Here is a 14679-nt window from a genome sequence, read left to right on the forward strand (position 1 = left end):
TCTGCTGAATAAAATGCATGAATTACTGAATTAACATTTAGTAGTTAAATAATAATCTTTTTTCAGCTTCAGCTTTTCCTGCTGAGAAGGGCTGTTATCTTTGGTTACACCAGTTTCTCCTTTCTTTATAACTTCTCTCACATAGAGCAGAGCAGACATGATGCGCCTCATTAACGAGTTGTGTTTAACACAATGTCATTCATCACATGTTATTCTGAGAGCAATAAAAATGTACAAACAAGTGTCAAATCTAATATAAAAATTAGACATAGGGAAACCTGGTAACACTTTATAACACAACCCGCGAATGACGCGCAAGTACCCTGTACTTATGTGCATTTTGCAGGCAGGTTTTGCAAGAAACTATGGAGCAATTACACTGTAAGTACCCTGTACTTTATGAAATGCAAGCCATATTATGCGTCACTTGCAAGACCCACGAAACAATGAAACAATTACACTGTAGCACCCGCGACTAAGGCACAAGTCTCTGTAATTACGTGTAATTTTGTTGTTGTTGTTGTTGTTTTTTACTGGAAACAATAAAATAATAACATAAAATTTAATTAAGCAATTTTAAGAACTGGATTATTTCATGGTAAATACCAGAAAACAAACAATATTTCCTCATCTTACATCTTATGTACCCTGTAGTTTCACCCAATGACACGACCCTTGCCCCAGAAAGTACAGTGTACTTACAATATACTTGTTTCATTGTTTCCTGCAAAAACCTGACTTGTTACCTGCAAATTGCAGGTAAGTACAGGATAGTTGCGCCTTAGTCACTCCATAACATGACCCTTGCCCCAGAAAGTACAGGGTATTTGTGCCTTATTCTCAGGTCATATTTTAAAGTGTTACCAGAAACCTAAATGGAAAGTTTTGTTTTTTTCATCTCACTGAAGAACAGTTAAATGAAAAACTATTGGCAACATACAACGAAACGCTGTTAGCTCCATCTTTCTGGCCCTTTGCTGTTACAGTAGCTTCCTCTGTTCAATATTTGCACTTCTCCTAGAAACTGGTATACAGATGGTGAGACATGGTGTGGTAACATTGGAGAGAGAATTATCCTGAAGTCACGCAGTTCAGTCTCGGATCACTATCTGAATGGGATTGGTTCAAAAAGCAGCTTGCCTTGACAACAACTTGTTTATTTTCTGATGGATGAAAATTACTAGTTTTCTGTGTGATTCTTTTAGCAGAACCTTCCAAAAGAGCCTTTAAATTACAATAACATATTAAATGTGTAATTTTCTGAACATATTGCACAAATTGCACAGAGAAAAAACTAACTGAAAAAATTCTGTAGCCTATATACACTGATTCAATTTCTGTGGGGTGACAATAAAAAAGGCAGATGCTTGCAAAGCTACTGAGACACATGAAGTGTCTTATCCCATTTCTTCATGTCACTTTGTGTTCCCTGATTTAATTTCTATGACAAACGACTTTATAAGTACACAAAACTTTTCATCAGTCGCTCTAAATTGAATCGTTTCTGTTTCCGTTTGCAACACTGGAGCAAGCCCATCCATCACTTCTAAAGAAAGTCTGGGAATGAAAGGAGCTAGAGAGGTAGACAGTCCCAGCAGCTCCATTCTTCCCCAGATTTACTCTGACAGTCTTGAACCTTCATACCTAAACTCGGTAAAAAATCTCATCAATTCCCGCTCAGCAGGGAACTGTGCTGCTATTTCTCAATTTGCTTGTTCTATCTCTAGTCCTCGATTCCTTCTTAAGGTTGAAGGTTAGCACATTTTGTGTTGTTCAGGCCTTCTGAAACGATCCATCATCCAGTTTAATCCACAGTGTCACGTCTTCAGATGCTGTGCACTTTGTATAAAAAAGGGTTTTGTGAAGAAAAACATATTTTACGGTTTCATTTGGAGCAAACAGATTGCAGCATGTATCCATGCTGACAGTTTGAACCTGAGAGCGCATGTGGGGATGTGAGGGGATGAAATACAAAAGCAACTGTGACTGATGCAGCTTTCTGTCCTTAAAACACTAAAACGGACTGGTTTCTGCACCTACTGCTACTGGTTGGATGTGTCTTGGGAATGGTGGATGGTAAACCCTTCACCAGTCCTAAGTGGTGGGTAGGTTTTAAACTCTTTGTTGGTCTAGTTATAACTTACATTTATCTACATTCATCTGTTTGTGTCATTGTCGTCATGGAAAATGCAAATAAATTATTTTTGGTGTTCAGAGTCCTACACTTCAGAGAAAAGTTTAAGACCAAACTATGTCTTGAATATGCATCTATATGCATCATCTTTTAAAGGTCAGGCAGGTGAGGCAACGCAGTCTGTCTCTCTCTGAGCAAAGCTTTCAGCGGACCTCTTCCTTGACCTTTTCTTAACAGACAGAGGTCGTTGTCAATCTCTGATAACAAAAGTCAGCATTGGCCTTGAAGCTGACCTGCAAATGATGATGTACACTTCTAAATGTCTGTCTTTGTGCATCTTTGTATAAGCTGTAGAAGACAGAGAAATCATTTTGATTCATAGAGAAGAAGAAACATGACCAGGAAGGACTTGAAGATGCAAAGTGTTATATACTGTTGTAATTCATATAGTCTGTTTGCAGACATGTTCTGGACACTTGTTTTCGCCTTGACTAATAAGAGGTTATCACATTTAAACATTTCACATCTACCACAATCATGCACTCAATCTACTTTCGCTCACACTTTCCCTTCATGCCTCCTTCTCTTGCAAAGTGCCTGTGTCCATTCATACCACCTGTGTTATCAAAATCAATAAGTCATCCGCAGTCCTGTTAAAATGACATAAGAACCCTGCTGACCGTGATGAGACTTGAGTCCACTGTTGACCCACCCACTCAGCGCTCAGTTGTTCATTTAATCAGCTTTTATCCAGTCAGCTAGGAGCAGTTGGTTGTTTAGCACAGACTGTAAGGGCTGTATGCTTTTTGCTGGTTCAGCAGAAAGTGCTAGGACTTTATCATCTTTGTTTCTTCTTACTGTTCACTGTGAAACTTAATTATATTCAAAGAGCGTGCACTTTTGTTCATCTCTTTGTATTTCAAAGAAATGTGCTAAATTTGGGAAACCAAAAACACACATATGATTGTTGATATCAGGAATTTTCTTAATTTCTTAATTTCTCTGTTTTTGTTTTGAAGTGTGTGTGGTGGGGGTGGCGGTCATGATGGGGAGGAGGGGTGATTTTAGGCAGAAACAAGTCGTGAACGAAACAATGGCTATTCTTTCTAATGTGATGTGGCAATTTGTGGCAAACTCATTAGTAAACAGATGTTGATTTTCGACTGCCAGCAGTCACAAAGCAACATTAAATCCAGTAATCACTGTCTTCTCTCCTTTGAATCTTTTCTAACCTGAACTTAAACACATTATAAAAGAAGCTGCAGTCAGACATTAATTTGAATAGGGGCCTTCGTTGCAAGTGACTCATTTCATAATGGAATTAATATTTTCTATTAAAAAATCTAATAGAAGCTTTGATAAGACACATTGCTTTCTTTGATGGACATGCTGTTCTGAATCTTCTGTATGGCTTGTTTTCATCTGGACTTGCTGTGTTGTCTGTAAATCTGGTGATGCATTGATATTTAATTATTTATACATATGGTAATTGTTGAAGGTGTAAATGTCTCACATGTTGAACGAATTAATATTTTTTTGAATTTATAAATAACCGCAACGTTGCTTTCTAAGTCATTTTTGCAAATGTGTAGTTCAATGGATTCAGTCCAACCCAATGCAAGACAGTTTCCACTCAGCGCCTGCATGTGAATCAAACTGCATTGTGTTATACCATATTTATAAGTTGTACTATTAGCTTTCTGCAGAGTAGACTCTCCAGCATAGCTGCTCCACCACACTCTCTTACAGTGTTTAATAAGAAAACCGCTTTGAATAACTGATATTCTATCTACTTTTAACACCATTTTATTACCCACATGTCTTATTATTCCTCTTACATTCGCATTACAATTACTGTCCAGAAAGAAAGACACTGCCCTCATTGCCTCCTTCTCACACACAGACACACATAAGAACTTCTAAACATAAGCAATCCACAAAATCACACTTGCAATACGCTGCTGCTGGTGTAGCAATACAAGCGATATACTGTATGTTTTTGTTGACTATAGTACTAAAGCTACCACGACGGTGCTCTCATCTTACTAAAAAGCAGATGTTTTGCATACCACTGCATTTTTCTCCACATTTCCGACCATCCAAACGGCATTTCCTGACTTTCCTGCATATCTTTAATAGCAAATGTATCCTATTGCCACTGGTCATACCACCGCACTTCACTGTTTGTGCATGTGTTTGTGACTCCATGTGTCTGTGGTGGAATCAGCAGGATGTTAAATTACACTGGCTCAGCTGGTGTATACAGACACAGAGAATGGTTTATGACTACCCATACACACACATATCCACTGAAGCACTCACATGCTTTGTGCACCAAAGTGTTTCATTAAAGATCTGCCAGTAGAGCTGCTTGGGCACGATCCCCTGACAAGTCACAGGCCTAGGCTAAATTACAACGATGGCAGGGAACAAAAAGGGAGCACTGAAAGAGTGAGCTTCATGAATTGATTCACAATAAGGGCTCATCTCTCTGTGCACTCTTTAAAAAAAAATAATTATCTGGACCTTTGAGCTTTAGAAATGGGATAGCAGCCAAACAACGAGCAAAGCAATATCATGTTTAAACTTTTAGGAAATGATAAGATTATGAAAGCTGAAGACCTTTTTTTCTGTGATAACATAAACTTTTCATGCAAATTTATCCACAAATTACACATGGATTGAATTAGCCATTAAACTCTGTTGATTGAACTCAATTCAGTGCTGCAACTTTTTTTTCTTCCTAGCTTGAGTAATGTGATCACCTTGGGGACAGAGAGATGATCTGCCCCACAAAAGGGGCTTGGGTGCTATATCTGCAGTGCACCATGACCTTTTTCAGAGATTTGTAATGACCACAACATTTGACAATGCACAGAACCTTAGAGTGCGGCACTATTTGCATTTGGGCTTTGAGCGCTTGTGTCAGTGTATTTGTAATTATAATAAATGAATAAGTAGCAGCTCTGTGACAAAGTGTCATTTAACAGGAACAACACGTGTGAGCGTTTATTAGTCTCTGGTGTGAGTGGATTATATGTCTGGGTGTCCGTGCTATGCTGTCAGACTATCAGTTCTGTGAGTGTGACTGTCCATAGCATTTAATTTAGATATAAATAGCTTAGCTCAGGGTTTGACAAGTAGAGGCAGTGTAAATCTTCAGGAAATTAAGCTAAGTAAGTATGATGTGAAGCGTTTGTATAGGTGTGTTAAAGGACAGAGATGTTTGACTCTTTAGCTAATTAGTCTTCAATTACTTTCAATAACAGAAATGTTTTATTTTAAAAGTCATCATCGCTGTTTAGTTCTACAGAAGACTTGGTATTGAACCTTCTCTCCACACTTCCAGGATGTCTGCAGGATTCACAATTTCAGCGTAATTTTTTAGTCCATAAAGAAATATCTCAGCAAAAAAGAATTTTAATTTCTAGTTAAAGCTGGCTCCAAATCAACTTTAACAATTTAATGTCTCCTACAAGGTGTCCTACAGGAAAAATACCAAATTTAACAACAGAAATAATCAGGTTTTTGACTTTGTAGCTAATTTATCTTTTCATAACAACTTTTAAAGGTGAAGAGGTATTTCAGTAAGGCGGTTGATGACACAGGTGGCTAGGCTAGGTGGCTAGGGTGGCCACCAGAGGGCTTCACTCACACCCAGGTCGGGAGGAGGGGTTCTGCTGGGGTTGTAGTTTGGAGATGAATAAAGTCGGAATGGAAAGTTACAGCTCCTGTATCGTCTGTACAATACCTCCACAGTATCCCACTTCTTATCGCACAGGATTGGCTAAACCATCATTAGATTTTATGGTCCTTTCATTCTTTACACAAACATATTAGTTTATCAACGTTTTGGCTTCTTAAATATGTTTGGGCACCCCAGTGAGAAAAATCGATAAAATTGCCATTGCTGCCTGTCTATCTTATGATGTAGAGGACTCTGTGGTGTTTGACACAATTTTTTTTGTCTGCCACTATTTTACTTGGAGCAAAGTTTGTGACAGCAATTTTATTATACGTATGGCCTTGACAGTCTCCCAGCCTTCTCCTTCTCCGGCCTTCGAGCCCTCTTGCAAGCCCCAGGGATGCTGATGCTCAGAGTAATGAGCCAACACATCAAGAAGTTTAGTGGCAGATTTAACTCCAGGACAGGGAGCTAACTTTAAAATCACTGAGTCTACACTTTTTTTTTGCACTGTTAATAACACTGTCACAATAAACCATACCTACTGTACATCATCTGCACTCCTGCTGTGGCCTATTCAGATCTGGCCATTAGATCATGTTGAGTTAAACCGCTCTCTCTCTTGCACATGAAGGTAATGGTTATGATTATGATGATTTTCTTTCTTTTTTTTTTACATCAGGTGAGCAAGACGATTGAAACTAGAGCTAGATGGTGCTAAATGATGAACACTGGTTGACTGGAGGTGGTGGTAAGTCACTTTTTTCCCTACCTGTATATTTCTGTCTATATATGGATACTATATGTTCAATGACTACTTTATTTGGGACACTTCAATCTACACCTACTGAACAACACAAGATTGAAAAATGTTGATTTATGCTGCAATATTTGAATGATAGGGTCTTCCAAGAGAGAGACTGACAGCTACACTCACAGCTTCAGCCAATTTAGAATAACCATTTAACCTGCCATGCATGTCTTTGGACTGTGGGAGGATTATTTTGAGAAAACTCCAGTACATGGAGAAAAATGGAAATTATACACAGAAAAGCCCCTGCTACTTAGTACATTTGAACCCAGCAATAACACTTACAAACATTCAAAGGTGCGATTAGTAATTTTTTGAGATTAGAATATAATATAAAGAATATTATACTTATGAATATAGATTAAATAGTGTGTATTTAAATATTTTGCCAAACTAATGCATTAGTTTTTTAATGAATTCATTAACTTAGGGCACCGGTTTGTGGAAGCTCCCATGTTTCCCCGCCACCTTGAACATGGTGCTTTTTGTCTAATTGCATTTTATGTGTGTGGCTAGAGACTGGCTGCATACTTTGTATGCCAAAGGTTGAGGAGAAGGGAACTCTTAGGCATTTGCCTGCTGTGCAAGCAAATTTTCATCTATTTCTAAACTTTCTGACTCAAGATATGAAGGCTCATACCTGTGTATTATCATCTGACAAGGGGTCCCTTTTAACAAAGAAGCGAATATGCAACGCAAAAAGACCAAAACAACCAGCATCTTGATAAAATGTCATCCTTTTCCTCTTCACCTCAAGCCTCATCTCCTGAACTGAAGTCAGGGCTCTAACACATGAAATTGTGCATTGGCATGCTTATTTATTCTTGATATTATCGCAGTTACTTATTGCAAGCAGATTAGACATGCAGACCTCCAATCTCCGAACAGCCTACAAACTGCTGGCTAAACAGCAACATCTGGTTTTAAGCTAACATTATGCCACTACTAATGTTAGGTTCAAGTGTCCTAAAAATAATACTTTCCCTCATATAAACAGTTTGGGTTAGAGGTTAAGGGTCTTGAATCTTGAATCTGGAATTTAGGCTACGTTCACACTGCAGGTCTTAATGCTCAATTCCGATTTTTTGATCAAATCCGATTTTTTTGTCTGCTCGTTCACACTACAAATAAAATGCGACAGCAAACGCGCTCTAGTGTGAACGCTCAAAGCGGCCCGCATGCGCAAAAGAAGATGTCACACACAACGCGCTCTGTTTAGACCCAGAGCAAACAATATTGTTTGACTGATGGCCCTTAATATAAAGACTTCGGAATTCACGTTTCCCAATTTTTGCTTTAAGTTATTTTGTTATTTACATAATAATGTAGATAACCTAATAATTATCCTTATTGCTGTTTTAGAGAGGAGCGGTGCTTCAAAGGATAGTTGCAGATTTCTGTCAGAATCTGCAGATTATACAGTACAAATAAAATGTTAACGTTTCTCCAACGTTGTCTTCCCAGCAGTTTCACCGGATGGCCAGGAAGCGTTCGCGATGTCTTCTCGGGCGCTTCTCCGGTGCTAATAATTAGCGTCTGTCTTGTGTCATTGACGTAAAAGACGGATTTAATGCGACATGACCGTTCAAACAGCAGTCGCTTTCTAAAACGTCAGATATGTATCGGATTCAGTACAACATACGAAAGTGACCCAGATCGGATTTGAAAATATCGGATTTGTGCTGTTCACACTGTCATACCATGATCGGATATGGGTCGCATAGGGTCAAAAAAATCGGATTGGATGCGCTTTTGCCTGCAGTGTGAACGTAGCCTAATATGCTTATGCTTCTTTCTGCTCCTTTTTGAACATGAAAGTTATTTGGAGTTTTGGTTGCTCGTTTTCCTTTAGAATTTCATTCTAAAATCATATGAGAGTTTATTCACTATGCAACAGTCCAACAGGGATATATCAACTTCAGCTAAAGTTTCACTAGCTCTGGGTAGCAGTAGCTAAGAGGGGCTAATATAAGTCCCCCCTTAGTATTTTTTAAGAAGAAAAAGAATAACAGCACTGAAAAGGGACTTCCTCAAACACTCACCTGACTGTAATTTTAACTTCATCATGCTAATGCCATGTTCATTTTTCTCTTTTTATCATTTGAGGAAAAAGGCAAGCAAGTTAGACCCATTAAAGACTTAAAAAAATCCATACTCTTCGACAGGTGCACGAAAAGAACACATCTTCTTTAACAAATTGATCATCCCTCTGCAGGCTGTGTCACCCTTAGTTGACTGAAGTGAAGTAGTGACAGGAACTTAATGAGAACTAATGCAGACTAACTGTGTCACCTGTGAAATAGATGGGTTTCCACAACTGGACTGTCTTAGACAAATCAAGGACAAAGTGCGGGTAGTGACTGCACGTAGGAGCAGTGAATAAACACACAAAATGCTGTTGTATTATTACTTTAGTGAAATTTAATCTGGATTACATTTTCCTCTAAGCTATGTAATGAATTAATACTGTAACAATGTACCAATTTATAAAAACAGCAGGGCGCAGAAATGTAAATATATGAAACAAAGAGTCAGTGTCCTCTCCTCTCCTCCAGGTTCATTCATTATTAATGGTTTGTTAAATCTCATTTTCTCTTTCTCTCTGACAAGATCTTGTAATGTTCTAAGAGGTGTTATATGCTTTGTCTTGTTAAACCCTTGTTAGTGCAGGGTTAGTGATGAATGATGTGTCAATCAAAATCAGTGAAGGGCAGAAGTGAGGGGACCTGATGTTGTCAACCCACAAGGCCAACACCATGAATTTGGTCATCCTCCCCTGATTACCACACATACCACCAACCCTTCAGAACAACCTTGAATCTGAAATAAATTAAAGTGGGTGCGACACTGTAAACTTGTGCAGAGCCAGCTGTAGTTTTAAAGGGGATTCAGTAGGTAGAGCTACACAGGCCAACTCCTTAATAATGTGGTCTAGTGTAGATCATGCTTTATATCAGTGCATTACTGTTAGATAGCAATCCACCTTTTCATACACAACTAAATGAAAGTCTTCTTTCAACTCCTAGGGGAAATGATTGACACAAAACAGGGGATTTAAATCGTCTTACGGACAAGTCTCAGACAGCTTTCAACTCTATACAACTAAAATCCATCTATCTGTACCAGAGGTGGTGCAAACAAGGTTACTGAGTATATCAATATGACATTTCAAAATGTAGCTTTTAAAGCAGAAATGTAGCTTTGAAATGGCAAAGGCTAACAAATTGTTTGAGGAATGCAACCCTGCCAAAAATCATAACAGAAACCAAAAAAATTAATTAGACCTTATGCAGAAAAAAGAAAAATTATATTTAAAATTAGAATGAGATTGAGGATACAAGCGGCAGAAATGGGCTGGCCTCTCCCTTAGAGGTAGGGTGAGAAGGTTGGCCATCCAGGCGGGGCTCAGAGTAGAGCCGCTGCGCCTCCACATCAAAGGGAGCCAGTTGAGGTGGTTCAGGCATCTGACAAGGATGCCTCCTTGGAACCTCCTGGGTGAGGTGTTCCGGGCATGTCCCACATGGAGGAGGCCCCGGGGCAGACCCAGGACACACTGGAGAGATTATATCTCTCGGCTGGCCTGGGAACGCCTTGGTGTTCCTCCGGACAAGCTGGAGGAGGTGGCTGGGGAGAGGGAGGTGTGGGCTTCTCTGCTTAGGCTGCTGCCCCTACGACCCAGCCCCAAATAAGCAAAAAAATATGGATGGATATTTAAAATTACTAAAAGCACAGTTTAGTCTAAAAGAAAAAAAAAATAAACCCACCCACAAAAAGATTTTTTGTCAAATGAGAACAATGTCAACCCAAAATTAGAAAACAAGGAAAGAAAAATCTCTACAAACAAACCGAAAATCAAATCCCCTTTCACGCTATTCACACTAGTATTGAAGTAATAAGTCATGCAGGTCTGTCTACTGATGAAACTGATGCTAAATTACTTTAAAAGTGCTTAAGAATGAATAGTGAAGACACCACAAACTGTAGCTCTATAGGCATCTTCTGCAGTTTTATTTTTTCAGCTTTTTATCCTTTTTATTCCATCTGCGATTATATAATCAACTAAGCGTACTCAGTATGCAGGTAGCAACCTCAGGGCTGTCCTAAGGTGACATCTGCAGAAGAGACATCATATTAGAACGAGATTCATTAATCTATTCACGCGTGTTCTCCACACTTACGCCTCTACAATACTAAACGTGTTCATTATCCCAATTAACTGCAACAGAATAACCACTCTGAGAGTGCATAGTGCTAAATATGTGACATTAATTCAGTAACAGAAAATGCTTGAAGCATTATGAGAGCTTGCCCAGATGATATAATATTTACTGGTTTTCTAACAAAGAAACATTTACAGTATGTATACGAACTGCTTTATTCTATCTTTTTAACAATTAGAACAAAATAACTAAGAATAAGAAACTGATGGAAAGATCATTTTCCAATTTCTTATAGTTTTTCTTTCTTGAGGTAACCATGGTTTTGAACTGAACTCACTGACACTGAGGATACTGCAGCATGAGGACAGAGAAGCAAGGTTACAACAGTCCAAATAAGGATGCTATTCATATATTGACTGTGACAGAAATTACAGTTAGATGTACTAAATGCATACATAGCATAACTATGTTGTTTCATTATCCCAATAATGCATACAGCATTTCTAGACTGAAGCCTACCCCACTTCCTTTGCCACAGTTGTTCCAGAAAAATCCTTCTTTATGTAGAGAGAGTATTAATCTGACTTTTTAGTAGTAGTGTGCACCTTGTTAGCTAGATCTACCAATTACTGTTTCTCACTGACAATCGCAACACGTATTGCCAGAGAGGGGAAGACTGCGCGCAGGCAAAATGCAGTAAATCAGACCGCTTTAATCCTGAAGTACGACTAATCGAACCTCTAACCTTTAATGGACACATTCTTCTTCACAAAATGAGATCAGGCCAGACTGACCTGTCTTTGTAGAGATATCACTCACAGATAAATCACTGGCTGTTCTGTTTTGGCTAGAATTCAGGAGGTAGTAGTTTGGTTGCCATGGATACCAGTTCAGGTGTTTGGGGGCTCTACTGTCTGTTGGTGCTTTGTACACCATGGTCTGATGGCTTCTGGGTCTGTTTGTATGAGTCCCTGTGAATGTGTGTCTGTGTATCCAGCATATTGATGCTGTCTGTGAGCAGAATTAATTTTTTTTTCTTTTCATGGCGCATTTATTTCTGTAATCATATTTTCTCTTCTCTTCTCATTTTCCCCCCCTGCCCTCCTTTGCCATCACCACCTCTCCTCCTCTTCTTCTTCTTCTTCTTCTTCTTCTTCTTCTTCTTCCCCATAGATATATACAGAGTGTAGTAGGCCAGACTTGGCCAGTCCAATTTGGCCCAGCAGCCCACTTGTCAGCCTGTGCTATGTGTACCCAGGCTGAAAGACTGATGGCACCAGGAGACAAAGAGAAACAGAGATAGAGAGGAAGGATCAGGGACATAGAGTACTGGTATAGAACATTCCTATAAAGATCCTGGGAGAATTTATAGTTGTCAAAGGTTCACACACATGATATAAAATTTCAGTAAACCACAAAAAGAGGACAGCCTGATATCTGTATGGGTCTGAGTCATGCTCTGTGCGCTAATCAGTGAATCACGGCCAGTGAGAGCTGACCAGCAGTGAGGTAAGCCTGGACAAGATTAGTCTGGCTGTCCTCCTCCAGCATTCTTTGATTTTATTTGCACTGTGATGAAATCTGCTTTGTAATTCAAACTTGTGTATTCAGTAAACAGGATATTTTGATGTTTAGGGAACGGTGTTATTATGTATCAGGGTTTCTACTGGATGCTTTACCTGCTGACTTTTGTTGGAGAGTCACTTTAATAGGCTACCCATAACTGAGGTCTGAGACATAATAAAAGATAACCTTATTGTACACTAAATGCTAACAATGTAAAAAATATTTAAAAAAACAAACATTAACAAACATTTTTATGTTAATGCATGTTAAACAAAAAGAAATATTCAGCACAACTGTCTGCCAGCATTTACTGTAAGCCTGTTAATAATAAATTAAGTATGTCCCACAATATCGACTAATAACTATTTCCCATAAACAAATAATTGTAAATCGCTACATTTATAGCCAGTATTATAATCTGAATTCATAAGCATTCCATTAGCAATATTTTCTAATACATAGATGTCATGAGTCATAATGAGTCATAATGCATGCAAAATTAATATGCAGATCAAAAAACATTCGTTGGCATTGAGTAATGTCATTGTGTGTGTTTTTATTATTAGTTTATGTGCCAGGCAATACAATTGTGAATGTAGTCCTGTAGCTTTGTAGCTGTAGCTAAATGAGGGCTAATCTTATCATCCAACTGACCTAAAAATTGTATGTATATAAAAAATACATCAATTACTTTCTGTGATTCTAATTAGGCATGAGAGAAAAAATGTGAAAGCGTCCTAATATACAGGGTTAAAACATTTTTCTTTTCTTTTTTCTTTTTTTTACCACATTTTGTTTTTACTGCATCATCACCATCCACTCAGTATGAATGCACCTACAAAAGCCCACCTTGTTACCTCAAAATCTCCAGTGCTTGAAAAGAAGGCAACAGGACTTCTTTATATTTCTGAACCCAAAGACTACCGTGACATGGATGACCGTACACAGATTTGCCTCAAAATATAATAAGATTCGTATAAAGAATAACAGAGAAATGCAGAAAATCACATTGAGTTTATGGATAAAGTAATGAAAGGCACTTATAAACCCATTTTCCACTGATTGCCAAAGACAGCAGTGGATAAAATAGTCACAAGACCAAGTCAATACAGCACCTTGTATCTAGGTCTAAGTGTGAATGAGTATGCACAGTTCCAAAGCATGGATGACTTCACATTACATGCAATATTTCAAGATATTTTCTGACCTACTTCCTATAAACAAAGATCAGAGAAGAGTATAAAGTAAAGGCAAAGTACAATATCCCACAGCACCACTGTCCTTGATGGCTACACCCTATATTCAAGACTTGATCTTCACACTCTAAGAAAACAAAAAACAGAAAAAAACACTTGCAGCCAAAGAACAATCAGAGCACTTGACACTAACAAAGAGACATATGACTTTCTCATGCAGCACACAGGTTGCACCAGATAGATAGATAGATAGAACCACTCACTCGCTCACTCACTCCTGCTTAGATTAAACAAATTTTATAGTAGAGAGCCCACCTTCATGACGCATCCCTCTGTTTGTTAGTCCACTCGGAAACACATGTGCTCTTCCGGATGTGCGAGACGAAAGAGACAGAAAGAGTATGTGTCCGTGTGTGTGAGCTGCAAAATCCGCTGCTTCCTCTCTTCCCTGGGAGTCACAGGGGAGGAGAGTCCATCCCTCTCGGCAGAGAAAATGTATGTGTTGGCGTTTGTAAGTGCACGTGCATATGTGTGTGAAAGAGAATGAAAGAGAGGGAAAGCGCTGCTCCTCCTATCCTCTCCTACAACTGCATGAATGAAAACATAAAAGGACACACCTCTATCTGTCTATCTATATATAGATCTATCTATCTGTTGAGCTATCTGTCTTCTAGCTTCCTTCTTCACTTTTCTTTCTCTATCCTTTCCTCCTCTCATCCCACCATATCGCATGTTTGCTCACCTCCTTCTCACTCTCCCGCTCCCTCCCCTGCGCTGTCTCACCACCCTCTCTCTCTCTAATAGAAAGCTCAAATTTCTCCACTCTTCCATACAGACCCACAAAACAGGGAGGGAATAGAGAATAAATAGATGTTCGGACTCTCCTCTCTTTTCACTGTACATCCACTTGCCTCTCCTGCTTATATTGTCTCACCTTACCCTGCATTATTGCAATAGTGAGCTCCTCCACTTTTTCTTTTCTGTGATTAATCTGATTTTTCAGGTCTATTGATTTTAATACTAATCCAGTTTGTTCAGATATTAAAACAGAATTGCAATACATGATGGAATTGCAGAGGCACAGCATGAAACAAAGTGCAGGCAGTGAGCCTAGTGAAACACAGCCA

The 14679-nt window shown here is 38.8% G+C and overlaps 1 protein-coding gene across 2 annotated transcripts in view; it reads right to left on the minus strand.

The window, feature by feature from the left end:
• Positions 1 to 14679, minus strand: part of LOC146560851 (inactive phospholipase D5) — a 74409-nt gene that overhangs the window by 44229 nt on the left and 15501 nt on the right. Inside the window, exon 1 of one of the 2 annotated variants that reach the window (XM_085296382.1) lies at positions 13868 to 14313. The exons of the other annotated variant lie outside the window; for it this stretch is intronic. Coding sequence (XP_085152508.1) covers positions 13868 to 13873 — 6 coding nt within the window. The 5' untranslated portion in view covers positions 13874 to 14313. Of the gene's footprint in view, positions 1 to 13867; positions 14314 to 14679 lie in introns of those variants that run through there. 2 annotated transcript variants of the gene reach the window in all.

This window comes from Mchenga conophoros, linkage group LG13 (assembly GCF_057382185.1).
Source record: "Mchenga conophoros isolate Kocher_MC1m ecotype Shallow Benthic linkage group LG13, M_conophoros_male_GT1.1, whole genome shotgun sequence".
Taxonomy (NCBI): domain Eukaryota; kingdom Metazoa; phylum Chordata; class Actinopteri; order Cichliformes; family Cichlidae; genus Mchenga; species Mchenga conophoros.